Raw genomic sequence first — 13,590 nt, 5'->3', positions numbered from 1 at the left:
ATATTTATAGTTGCTAATAGATTTCTCATAAAAGAAAAACTTTCAACTATTATTGCAAGAATTTCTCATCAAATGGTTTTCCAGATAATTTAATTTAACGTTATAAAAAAATTAATATAAAGTCAACCGTCTTGTTCCGATTCTCTTCAGTATATTCAGTTATATATTTCTATTTTCTTTGACGCTTACTTCCTTAATTATTATCACAATTAGCTCACCCTCGTTATACCTTCACAATGATCGTACCTGGTGTTTTATTTAATATTTACTTACTGTATAACAATTATGTTTCTTTCATAGGATCTAATAATCCTTCGTAATGGATTCGACATATTGTTGCCAAAATTGGCGAAAGTTCTATCACGTCTGGCGAAATTCGCTATGGCGTATTCCGATTTACCGACGCTGGGATTCACTCATCTCCAACCAGCTCAATTAACAACTGTTGGTAAACGAGCGTCCCTCTGGCTTCATGATCTCTTGTTAGACGAGAGAGCTCTTCGACGTGCTAGGAATGATCTCAAATTCCGCGGAGTGAAGGGCACCACTGGCACTCAGGCTTCGTTTCTTCAATTGTTTAACGGTGAGTAATTTTAAATATCGTGTTCAGCTCTCTATCTGTTCAAGTAATTTTCTTTTATTAAAAAGCATTGTTAAACAATTGAACTTGTGATCTATAAGATATTCGGAGAAGAGCTTAGAACTTAAAGTCTTCAAGTTGGAAAACATCGTCTTTATTAGAATTATACCTCGAATTTTCTTCATTTTATCTGATTTATTTATTTTATCAGGTGACGGAGAAAAAGTGAAGCAATTAGATCGCTTGGTGACCAAATCGGCTGGCTTTGAGAAACACTACCCTGTAACAGGACAGACTTACAGCAGGAAAGTTGACGTGGAGTGTTTGAATACCCTGAGTTCTTTGGGTTCGACCGTTCATAAAGTAATTTCATATTCCGTTTTTATTTTTTTCTAGAAATTAAAAAACCAGGTCAGGGTTGATGGACCACAGGCTTAATAATTCTAAGTAGAACTTAGATCTTAGATTATTAATAAACATTTGTTTGATTTTTTAGATTTGCAGCGACATCAGACTTCTAGCAAACATGAAGGAAATCGAGGAGCCCTTCGAAACTACCCAAATAGGGTCCAGCGCCATGCCCTATAAAAGGAACCCGATGCGTTCCGAGAGGTGTTGCAGTATAGCCCGTCATTTGATGACATTGGCCAACAACGCTCTGCAGACGGCCGCGACACAATGGTTGGAAAGGACACTCGATGACTCGGCGAATAGAAGGATCACTTTGTCAGAGGCGTTCTTGTCGGCCGACGTGATTCTGATGACCCTTCAGAATATCACAGAGGGCCTCGTTGTTTACCCCAAGGTCATTGCCAGGCACGTGGCCCAAGAGCTGCCATTCATGACCGCGGAAAACGTAATAATGGCGATGGTGAAGGCTGGCGGCGACCGACAGGTAAACATACAGAATATAATTACTAGAATTATTGGAAAATATCATTTTACTATCGACCAAGATTTTGTATCTAACATAAAAATGGGTTTCATGTGTGAAAACGTGAGTTTTTCTCACCTCCTACACTTTTACACACGAGATTAACTGTAAAGTAACGTTACCTACCCTTTTTTCTTGCCGTTCTATGATTCAAACGAAATGTAAAAAATATTAAAATTTGGACCTTTTCAAAAAAGAAATATAATGTTCTTTATACTGTAATCACTGCAGTATACTGTACTTTTTACTTAAAAAATATATTTTTGTAACAGGTGTGCCACGAAAAAATACGAGTTCTGTCACAAGAAGCCGGCGCCGAGGTGAAGCAACACGGTCGAGACAACGATTTAGTCGAACGGATCAAGAAGGATCCTTACTTCGCGCCGATCCTGGATCAACTGGACAGCATTCTCGATCCGTCGACTTTCGTCGGTAGAGCACCCCAGCAAGTAAAAGAATTTCTGCAAGAGGAAGTCTTCCCCGTTCTCGAACATTACGAAGGACTTTTAGGTGGTCACGTGGAACTCAGCATCTGATCTATCGCCGCGCTAATCAAACGGGACGATAAACTTTTATTCAGGGAGTCCAGAGGGGATGATTACACAAGAAACTTTGGACGTGCTTGTTCAATGCTTTTATAGATCCTTCGTTCTTTTCAGCAATGAAAACAATGATAATGCTTACAGGTTACTTATAAACTTTACAAAGATCAAATAAAGACGTTTAATAAACGAAACGAAATATATATATATATATAAAAAAACACACTGTTCGCAGCCACGCGCACGCTCATTTCCACGCTTGAACGTCTGCTCCTTTCCGCAAGGTAGGTTTTGCTTTTTTACTGCATTTTTCTTTGCGATTCGATTAGAGACTTCTCGACAACGTAACTGCTGTGATAGCGAATGCAGATTAGAGAACAGAGTGGAGAGACATACGAAACGAGCCGTCGCGTCGATGAGGGGCTATTGTCGTGTTGATATCCGGATAAAATATCGGAACACAAGCGAGAGAGATGCGAGACAGGTAGAGAGAGAAAGGAAGAGTAGAATGTTTAAAAAGAAAGACAGATATAAGAGCCGGATCATTTATTGTAAACAGATAGATTATGGTAACAGTTGCTTGACCTTCGGTTAATTTATTCTTCCGATACGAAAAAAAGGGAAAAAAAACCAAGACGTAATTTCTAATCCACTATAGGACATCGAAACATACGTGACGCGTTAGCGCGTCAGATATGTTGCTTTGCAAGAAAATTTTAGGTTCGTGCAGCAACTGTCACAGGCTTACAGAGCAAGTTAAAAGTAAAAGTTCACCCTGATACAGGAAATAGTCGGCTACTTTTATCGCGAAAGATGGAACGGTGACGTTAGCAGAACAGAAACAAGTAGCAGCAGCTGAGGATGCCTTGGATTTGTACGCTAACGTCTATAGCACTTGAGAATCACAGCACAGTGGGAAGGAGTTGCACAGATAGGTGTTCGCATTATTCTTTCGTAAAGTAGAGCTTTTCTGTAGCATAGATCGGGCAACGACAGGTGAGAGGACTAGACTAGAGATGAGAAAAGCGAGGAGGAAACGCGTAGAAAATAAAGCGTAGAATGAAAGGAAATATTTGAAAAAAATAGAAAGAGGAAAGAATTTGAGAGACACAAAGGCTTCATTCTTGAAGACCGTGTAGCAAAAGACTTTTTCCACACTAGATTCACTGAGCACGGTCATTTTGGATCATTCCAAATTTCACAAGGAAAGTTACAGACGCCATTTATATTTTTGCCAAACACTTATGCTGACTTTTATGTAGTAAAAGAGATCGGCATACGTCTAAATTATTTCGGTGATAGACATAAACGTGATCAAAGAGTTCTTGCAACATAAATGTTAAAAATAAAAGAACACAATGAAAGGTATTAAGATCCTCCGTAAACTTAGTGTAAAGGAAAAAGAAGGAAGCAATGTCTTGCGTAAGAGTAGAAACGAGTATAGCAAGGGACTTTTCAAGACAAGTTAAGAGAAGTAACACAGAGGAAGGATAGCAAGAGCAATATGAAACGTTTCAAAAGAAATGGACAGAAAGACGTATCTTACGTAAGAGCAGAAATCGAGCATAGTGAAAAGTTTGTTTAAACCAGTCGCGAGAGGGAACACAGGGGAAGAACAGAAAGATCAATAAGGGACTTCTTAAAAGATATTGACATGTTGACGTATCTTATATAAGAGCAGAAACTAAACACACTAAAAGATTTTTTTTAAGCCAGTTGAGAGAGGAAATACAAGGAATAGCAAAAGCTATAAGAAAGGTTTTAAAAGAAATTGACAGAAAGACATGTCTTGCGTAAGAGGAGAAACAGAACATAGTAAGAGACATTTTAAAACAAGTTGAGACGAAATACAGATGGAGAATAGATAGAACAATAAGAGACGTTTTAAAGAAATTGATAGGAAGACGTATCTTACGCAAGAATGTAAACTGAAACGATTCTTTTAAACCATTTGACAAAGAAAATATTCAGAGAGGTAGAATAAAGAATTAGAGAGATATGAAGGTATAGCGTGTAGATTGAGAGGAGTAAGGAATTTTTTGAAGTAGATAGAGTAGAAATATTTTGGAAAGAATACATAGAACGAATTTCTTATACAAGACAAATAATAGAGATGAAGAAGTATCTCATATAAAATAAAATGCACAGCATTTAGAGATTTCAATTTTATAGTCGTATCGATAAGAAGACTAGAAGCGATGTCGCCTTTTAGCGACACACGTTTTTTTTTTTTTAAATTAGAATGAAATTTATATTTTTAGACGACGAAGATTCGAAGAAAAGAGGACAGAGGAAAGTTAGAGCTGAGGGAAAGCTATGTAGAAAGATTGAGGGTACAGGTGATAGAGAGAAAGTTGTAGACATATTTACAAAATTGTAAAAAATGAATGATAGAATAAAGTAAAGAACGCTTATAGAAGAGTTTCGGGAGCAGAAGCAGAAGACAGAAAAGAATAGTGAAAATATAGCAAATAAAAAGCATTTGAGAACAAAGAAGAAACCGGAAAAGTTTAACAGAAACTCAAATATGTATGTATTGATGCAGACGCCTGAACGAAGTAAAGAAGTGGTACGGTAATAGTGTAAAAATCGTACAGGACTAGAAACGTGAGTAAAAGAAACTTTCTAGTGAAGTTTCATTTAAAATTGAAAGAGTAAACAGGAGAAAGTGAAAGCAAGAATTAATAAGATATGTACGTAGGCAGTAGAGAGAAGAAGTATTTAAATTTTAAATTGCCGGAAGAATAGGCAATGAGAAGACAGTAACAGGAAATAGTAGTATTCGGAAGAAGGTAAAATATAGAAGAAAGCTGATACAAAAATCAGATTAGAATTTCAGCGAGAACTTTCAGTAAAAGAGAATAAAAAGAAAAAAAAAATAGGTTACGAAGGACGACAGAGATAAAATATAGAAGAAAGGTAATTTTTACAACAGAGTCTAAATATAATCGAAAGGGAAGTGTAGAAAGTTGAAAAATCGAAAGTAAAGGCAGAAATAAGAAATTGAGAGTAGCTATATAAAAGTATAGAGAAGAATCGTAATAGGAATGATAGCAAGATAGAAGTATAAAAAAGGACAGTAACAAGAATAGCAGTATACGAAGAATAGAAGAACAACATCGTGAAAAAAATAGGAAAAACTTCAATTAAAATTCAATTTACATAAGTAGTTCGTAAAGACGATAAGATCACAGAAGAGCATAAGAATCTAAGAAAAGAAAAGAGAAAGATAAAATTATTTTTTGAGAGAATAGCATTGTAATTAGGATAGAAAATTAGGATAGAAAAATAGCACTTAGAGATTGGAAGTGTAAAGAAATAGTAAAAAGTATAGAAGGTTTGGAAAGGAGCTCTCATTGACACAGTAATAAAGGGACAAGCACTGATGAAAAAAAAGACTGAACAATTATAACGTGTGGATAATTACAGCATCACAATAGACAGCGAGAAACATGAAGAAAGGTGTGCAAGTCGAGGACAATTTAAAAGAGTCAAAGTTGAGAAGAGAAAGGAAGATAAGTTTACGAAAGAGTATTGGGTGGCAAACTCAGCAAATTTTGAGATTGTAATACTGATAGGTATGTAAGAAAAGTGTACAGGTAACGGTAACAACAAAATAGTTGAGAGTAAAGGAGAGAGATTGGAAGTGTAGAAAGATTGAGTATTAAAAGATAGGAAGAACATAGAGAAATAGAGCATCAGAAGGTAGAAAGAGTAGAAGTTACGAAGGAGAATAAAAGATAGGGATAGGTAGATAGTTCATTTTTACAAAGGAAGAAAAGAAAATTTTGGGTCAAAGTAAGGATTAAAGTAAGGAAATTAAAAATGAATTTGTACTTGTTGATGGAATAGAGAGAAACACGTAAGGGGAGATAGCAAAGAGACAGATGAGATATATGTAGCGACGAGATGGAAGATAAAATAGAAAAGATGAAGTGGAAGATACAATATATCGATCACAAATTGTGAATAGTTTAAGGCATATCCTCGCACTTTCATTGATACGTGCCGATGCGATTCCATTTAAAAAACCAATGACATCAATGAAATTGCGAGACGGGAAAAGAAAGCGATCATAGGAAAATGGCTATCACAGAGCATTAGGTTCGTGGAGAAGATTGAAACCGCTCTGATCGAACATTTCCGAATTAAGAACTCGAACAACTTGGACGCGAATAATTTTCAAGCGATTCATCTTAACTATCAGATATAAACAAGAAAATATATAACGAATTCACAAGTTCAGTAAATTCGGATCGAACATTGAGATTTCTCAATTTTGCACTCTTCAGTATCAGGTCGATTTCAGGTAACGATGATAATTACAAAATCTTAGCAGAAAGACCAGTAACCAGCCTCGGAACATTTTCGATGATTGGAACCATTTTTCGTCGATTAGGAATTGTCGATTGGATGGCTGATTACTGAAATTATGGTCTCTTGAAAGAACAACTTTACGTTTATGTTGAATCCCGGTTAATCGTGGAATTTTCCGTAGTCAATGATCTTCCAAATAGCGTTTGGAGTTGTCAGATGGTACGCGATCGTCGTGGTCGGTTTATCGAGCGAGTCGGTTATTTCTTGGCGATTCGGTATCCGGAGAACGAAACACCGTCGGCTACTTTTCCGGAATCAACGAAAACGGCGACGTGATCTCCAGCTTCGAGGTCCAGCAGGACCAGATTGGAGCCTCCTCCTGGACCAACGCTGATCACTGGTCCCCAACTGTCGGAGTTGTTCAATTTCTTTTTCAAAGTGAGTCGAAGATCGGTGCTGCCGTAACCGGCGAAACTGAATTGGTACAGGCCCGGGCAATGAGTGATGAAAATCCCTGTTTGGGCGACATAGCCCACTCCTTTGTCAACCAGCGTCTCGGCGAGAAGGACTCTGGCATTCTGAGACAAACAAATCAATGTTGAACTATTATATTATTATTTTTTTTTTATTAGTAACAGAAAAAATGGATTTGAACCATCGCTGGTCCATAAGTCCTTGTACCATGTTCAATATATAATATATTTAATATATTATGACTTATTTCTACAAATGTTATATTCTAAGCTTGTTGGCTTTCAGGAACTCAGTTATAACTCTAAACTATTATATTATATTTTTATGAAACTATTATGAAACAATTATGTATATTATATTGAATTATTATCGATTTGAGCTTGAATTTCAGATGACTTATGATACATTTACAATGGTTTCATGACCACCATAATTTATACATCAACTCAAGCAATCGTAATTGTCGTTAGAAGATTGGCTTAAAATTTTAATATTTTTTTCATTGTAAATTAATATAAAGTCTGAGCTCACATCGATAGATCCCTTAGTGGCAGAAAAAGCGACGACACCAGCACAGTCCGCTGCTGTTGCCAATTTCAAAGACCCGACGGTGGTGATGCCGGAATTTGGCGGGTTTGGTACTGCTGCTTCCGCCAAAATGGCTGCTGCTAGTATTAGCACCGACCACACCACCCTAAAAACAATATTCTTTTATTAGAAATGTAATAAATCCACGAGACATTAACATTGCAATACAATTATATTCAGCATTACATTTCTCGAATTCGTTCTAAAATTCCAATTATCATTTAACAAATAACGCATAAACAGTTGATCAACTTTTATTCTATTTTTGAAATGTTTATCTAGATAACTATTTCAATGTAGGTAGTTTATTATCATTTCAATTTTATTTATCACATGTTTTACGCAACACGTATCGCGCTATTAATAGAAAGAGACACTAAATCCATTGCGGCACTAACGCAATCAAACTCAATATTATTTCCGCAAAAGTTGCATGAAAATACGACCAACGAAACGATAAGATTGCGCCATAACCCGGCATCGCAACCTCGGCAAAATGCTGTTCTGGGTTTTTATCTCGATTTTTTCTTAAATAGTGGAAGTTTTAAAATTCGTTAACGACGAAAGAAACCGTGGAACAACTTCTGCATCATATTAAGAGTAATCGTCAGGGCAAACATACTATTGCAGGTCGCAGCAGAAAATAATGAATAAAAATGACCGAATAATAAAATATACAACTGAAAAATATAATGACTCCCTACTCGTCTCCAAGAAAATAAGAACAGGATATATTGAATATCAAGTAGGAAACCGTGGTACGACATTTGCGTCATATCGAGAGTGATCGCCGAGGCACACATACTAACGGGGGTCGCAGCAGAAAAATAAGCCGACGACTCGTTCTTACGTAAGTGCGCAAGTAGGCGTTCGGGGTATTTTTGTAATTTCATCTCGTTTATTTTTTCGTTCGCATCGCGTTAAATCACCCAGCGTGACCATTCTCGGCAAAGTTCAACCCGGTTTACGACTTTCACTGCTCCGGGCTACTTCTCCGTCTGGTTCCCCTACTTATTCTTTTTTTCTTCTCATCGCTTCATTTGCTCCATCTTTCTCAGCCTCGAAAAGCTTTCGTTTTCGGTTGGGCTTTTTTTGTCCTTCTCGGTGAAATCCGCCTTATGTAGGCGAGATTATTCAGGTCCAAAGTGAAACCACGAGATAAATATGAACCAAATTTTGCCGACCACGATTTTCATCGATAACTATTATTTCTCAACCGTAAAAGAATCCCATTTAATGTCTAATGCCATCTGAGATTTCTTACAATTTTTGTAATAATTGTACTACTCTTTTTATTATTATTTCTTTAAGATTATCGTTGACAAGCATGTAGTGTTATTACTGAAAAATATTCATCCCAGTGGCAATTAAGATGTATTTCCTTTACCTATATATGTATATATGTAAATGCTTTTAATGCAGTAAGTTATTAACATCATGTAGCTGATTTCTGTACATTCTTTTTATAATTCATTTATATACATATCTTGTTTTTCCCCACACAACATTTGTAAATATACTAGTGTCATATGTACTATCAAAGTATTTCATAGTTCTCATACTGTATGTCGTATAAAATAATATTTCGAATGTTACTGGGGATGTGACAGAACATGAAAAGTGTCCGTGCAACACTGTGCAAACGATGGAAACAGGAAAGCAAGAGATCGTATGTTGATGCCGGTTTTATGTTTCTCGTATACTCTAGTCTCCAGCGATTCATAGAAACGAGTCAAACTTTACTACCATTCGTTTTGCTCTGTTAATCGCATACCGTGAGCAACGAAAGCAACAAGAAGCGTTTACACTGTCAAATGCGATCAACCACGCCAATGGAGCCTAAACTTTCTACTCTATGCCGAGAGAAAGTCGTCTCTTATGATTTTGTTATAGATTGTATCCAATTTTTCCTCGTGTTAGCCTCTTTGGCACACTTCTTAAATTTCTCTCTTTTGCTAGCATTCATTTCACATCTTAGTTCTTAATGTTCTTATCTGACCAATCAATATCAGGTATATGAAAACCAGTTTAATTTCATACGTTTAAATTTTATTAGAATTAACATTTTCTCTTGAAAAAAATCGGTTCACTCGGTATGTTTTTGTGGAAAACATTGACGGGGCGTTATGAACATTTTTAAATATTGTTTTCGTTGGTCGAGATTTCAGAATTTTTATAGTAAACGTTCCATGGAATTTATTTCAGAATTTTTGTGGTAGACAGTTTTAATCATATTAGGTTTATTTGTCAATGTAATATCATATTATGTACTTTAATACTTTATGTTATCATCGAAATCAATGCTTTGACATCTTTGTCGTAAAAAATGTAACAGTTAATGAAATATGCGATTCCTATTGCTCGTTTCTAATTATCAAGCGTCGCAAGAGGTCGTATTAAAGTTCAGGAGTGACCTGCATATTAAGAACGAGAATTACCAGCGTAATGTACTTTTAACCCCTGAATCGCATTTACTTTTGCAAGATAAAATCAGAAGTCCTTTCACTTTCACGGGCTTCAAGGCGAGGATCTCACGTGCGACACGTTTCTGTCGCCTATGCGAAACAAAGTGACAACGGTAAATGAAATGAATCGTGACCGTCGAACGATCAATTTGCTCGTTGAATCGAGCAATAGCGAATGTCGTTAAAAATGAAGATTATCTTAAAATTTCAAGTACACTTACTTAATTGCGAAAATGGATAAATGAATGAAATAGTTAGCATTGCAAATAATCTTCAATTTGAAGTAATGCAAGTGTAGTAATGTAGTTATGTAATAACTAATAAATATTAATATGAAGTACTATGTATAATATGTAAACAGATGATAAAACCAATGCATAATATGTAAACAGATGATAAAACCAATGCATAATATGATAACGGGATACATAGCGTGATGAAGAGAGTTGCAAATGTAATTTTCATTATCATATTATGAATTTTACTTTTCATATTAGACAAGTTATACGATTTTAAGAAAAATTGATACGTTTCAAAAATAATAGAAGTATTCTATGCTTGAAATAACGACCAAATTGAAGTTAATTTGAACTCCTCCATAAGTATTTTCTACATTTGATTTGTCATTGCAAATAATTGTTTAACTCTATAAAATATTAAACGTTTTGATCCTCACTTTATATTCTCTTCAGTAACTTCAAGAAGAAATATTGTATTTCAGGGTTAATTAAAAGTTTAAAAATGATTATCGAAGAGTTCAACGTTTAATAAAGTTAACTAATTATTTGTAATTATAATATTTATTTTAATATACATATTTTATACTTGTTTGATATCGAAGTTGTCTGACGGGTATCCTGCGCGAATTTTGTTTGCTATGCGAAAATGGCAAGGCCACCGTTGAATGTCGAAATCAACCCGGAAGATCGAAGTTACGTTTGGAACTTTTATCGCTGTTCGTGGAAACAATCTTAATCGCTTGGTTGCGCAAAAACTTTGCGTATTCAGGCTTTCGCGTTAATGGAAACACAGAGATCAATAATCTCGATACAATTTCAAATCTAAATGGACGATCAAGAGTTTAACGATCCTCTGCATCATATTGGATATTTTACTATTAAACGATTCGTACCATTCTTATGAAAATAATGAGATTGTTAAAAACAGGTTTATAAATTTTATATCACCGTTTTAACATAAAATAAGATTCTGTTTTTGTTAAACTTAAGGAGTGACTCGATAAACAAACCGAAACATCATTTAATTCTTAATCATTTTTTTTAATCGATCTCTCATTAGTCTAGTTGCAATTGATCGAATTAATAAAATACATCAAACGGAGATTATTTTGAATTATTTATAATACTTAAAAATCATACATTTTTTTATATCGATTAAGAATATTTATTAAAATAATTCACTAGATTTCTCAAAATGATATAAATTCACAAACTTACAATTTTAATAAAATTACCTAGAATATTTTTGACAACTAGTAGTATCAGAATTTCAAGTAAACCGTGGGTTTTACTTCAAACGTGCAATGAATGTTTTTATTGTTTTTAAGGACATCACGAGTAGGTAGTGCCGTAATTTACACAAACCTCAAGATTACGTTGAAACATAATACTGTCCATCTTATGCAACATCTGCACCATAATTCCATGTACATATAGTGTGATCCACTTATCGTTGAATCTAATTTAACGCGATAAACCGCGTTTGCGTGACGTGGAATGTTTTTGATGCATTGAAATGATTTCTTACCATTATTCAATAGAATTAACCAAGTTGAAAAGAATGTAAATAATGTTTCCTGTGAATTTATTCGTTCTCCCAAGATGCATTATACATGATGAATGCAACTCAACGTAAGTGTAATTCAATGAGATTAAAAGTTCTAAAAGTATATAAAGTATTCATATTTCCCACGTAGAGAATAAATATTTATGAAGCTATTATTATTGCTGAATTGCGTTGCAGTAATCGATTCACGTTTCTAAGGAGAATTCCAGATTATGTCAGTTAGAATGTTCTTGATAAAAATTGTACCAATTTTACTGTGCCAATAATGAAATATCATGTTAATTTCGATTTTCATCGGATGTTTAAAAATCATTTAATTATGTGAAATTATGTTATTTGTTTGGAGAGGAGAAAATGTATAAAATTGAAGTATATTCAAATATGCTCAAAAAAAGAAATTAATTTTAAAATTTGCTTCGAGCATAAAATCGCGCTAATTTGAAATATACGCCTAGATTAGATTAATTTGCATAAATGAAAGTAACTGAGGTAAAGAATTTGAATATCTAGTTATGCATAACAAGATGTAGAAAGCTGTCATATCAAGAATCTTAATAGTGATAAATTATGGATTTAATTAACGCAACCGCAAATTAAAATTATTCTTGAAGAAAGAAACAAATGTAAAGTTTCATAAATTTTAATGAACAACAACAATGTGAAAACTTAATAGCGTCTAACATAACTGTTTATATTTATAACCACAATCACACAGATAAAACTGAAGCCTTTAAATCGTAACTTAACTCAAAATATAAAATAATTGAAATGATAAAATTAAGCACAGTAGTAATTTCATACTTTGTTAATAGAATTATGATTTTCTGAATATTAATTTCGATTTTAATTACCAATAAAACATCAGGTAAAAATAATAACTTAAATTTCAATATCCTCGTTTCTTGTTAACAAAATTTAATTTATAATTGTAACTATACATATTCTATAGTTAATATTCAAATCCAAATAATATTTAAGTATAAATAATATTTAAATTCCCTTCACTGTGAATGACAACAAAGGAAAACAATGACGCATAGATTGGCAGGCTTGTAACAAATGGCAAAACTATCTCCTGTAATCCTGTAATCATTCTCGTTAATTTTTAAAAATTTCATTAGTCAATATTCTTATAATTACTCTACTCGTTATTCCTTTAGTTTCTCCTTGTTCTTAGTCCATGTTTAACTTGTTTTAGATTTAAATTAACTACCGAAGTGGACCCAAGCAGATGTCGAAATGGGATGTTTCTCTTGTCAACGCTTGTAAGCGTTTACTTAAAATAAAACTAGGAGAAAATTAGAGACACTGAAATTATTGATTCTTTAAAGGGACTCACATGATGGTAGAAAGTGGTGTGGCAGTGGCGGACTTCCTGACCGTGCTGGGCAACGCAGCTGTTCGGTGTTCCAGGTAAGTTAAACCAGGTGAAGTCGACGTACGCCTTTATATTACCTTGGAGTCCGAACTGCTTGGTCTTGACGCCACCTCCAGTCTTCACCTCCCTAGTCGTGTTGCCTTTCCTTTCCTCGTGTCAAGTGCTGCCCCCGAGTCCCCACTCCTCTGGCATTAGTTAAGGACAGTCGAGTAGATAGCGACAGTCGGATTATTGGCTGCCCCGACAGGCAAATTTTCTGATAGGACGCTAATCGGTGTCCTGGATGGAAATTTCAAGTTTGCTTTCTAATACAGCCTCCGAGTTTCGTGGAATTGCGAACTCTGAAAATAAATTTGCGAAAATTGCAGGAACGCTTGAACGAACGAATTGTGGTTTTAAACGACAGATGGGAATTTGAGTAAATATTTGTTGCACTTCTGAAAATTATTGAGGGATTAATTACTAGAATTTGTTTACTCTTTTATCTTTATTACTTTGAACAGTGG

At 34.7% G+C, this 13,590-nt stretch overlaps 2 protein-coding genes across 2 annotated transcripts in view; one reads left to right on the top strand and one right to left on the bottom strand.

Moving 5' to 3' along the window:
- The window catches only part of LOC128874408 (adenylosuccinate lyase), a 36,822-nt gene extending 34,257 nt beyond the window's left edge, over positions 1-2,565 (top strand). Inside the window, exons 3-6 of the mRNA XM_054119187.1 lie at positions 301-583; positions 792-943; positions 1,077-1,475; positions 1,787-2,565. Coding sequence (XP_053975162.1) covers positions 301-583; positions 792-943; positions 1,077-1,475; positions 1,787-2,050 — 1,098 coding nt within the window. The 3' untranslated portion in view covers positions 2,051-2,565. The remainder of the gene's footprint in view (positions 1-300; positions 584-791; positions 944-1,076; positions 1,476-1,786) is intronic.
- On the bottom strand, positions 2,134-13,209 carry LOC128874413 (uncharacterized). Its single transcript, XM_054119191.1, has 3 exons — positions 13,046-13,209; positions 7,379-7,541; positions 2,134-6,951 (listed from the first exon to the last, which is right to left on the bottom strand). Coding segments are annotated over exons 1-3 (486 nt in total). The 5' UTR covers positions 13,048-13,209; the 3' UTR covers positions 2,134-6,630.
- Between the last annotated feature and the right edge of the window lie 381 nt (positions 13,210-13,590).

This window comes from Hylaeus volcanicus, chromosome 3 (genome assembly GCF_026283585.1).
Source record: "Hylaeus volcanicus isolate JK05 chromosome 3, UHH_iyHylVolc1.0_haploid, whole genome shotgun sequence".
Lineage (NCBI taxonomy): Eukaryota > Metazoa > Arthropoda > Insecta > Hymenoptera > Colletidae > Hylaeus > Hylaeus volcanicus.
This window is presented reverse-complemented; position numbering and strand designations above follow the sequence as displayed.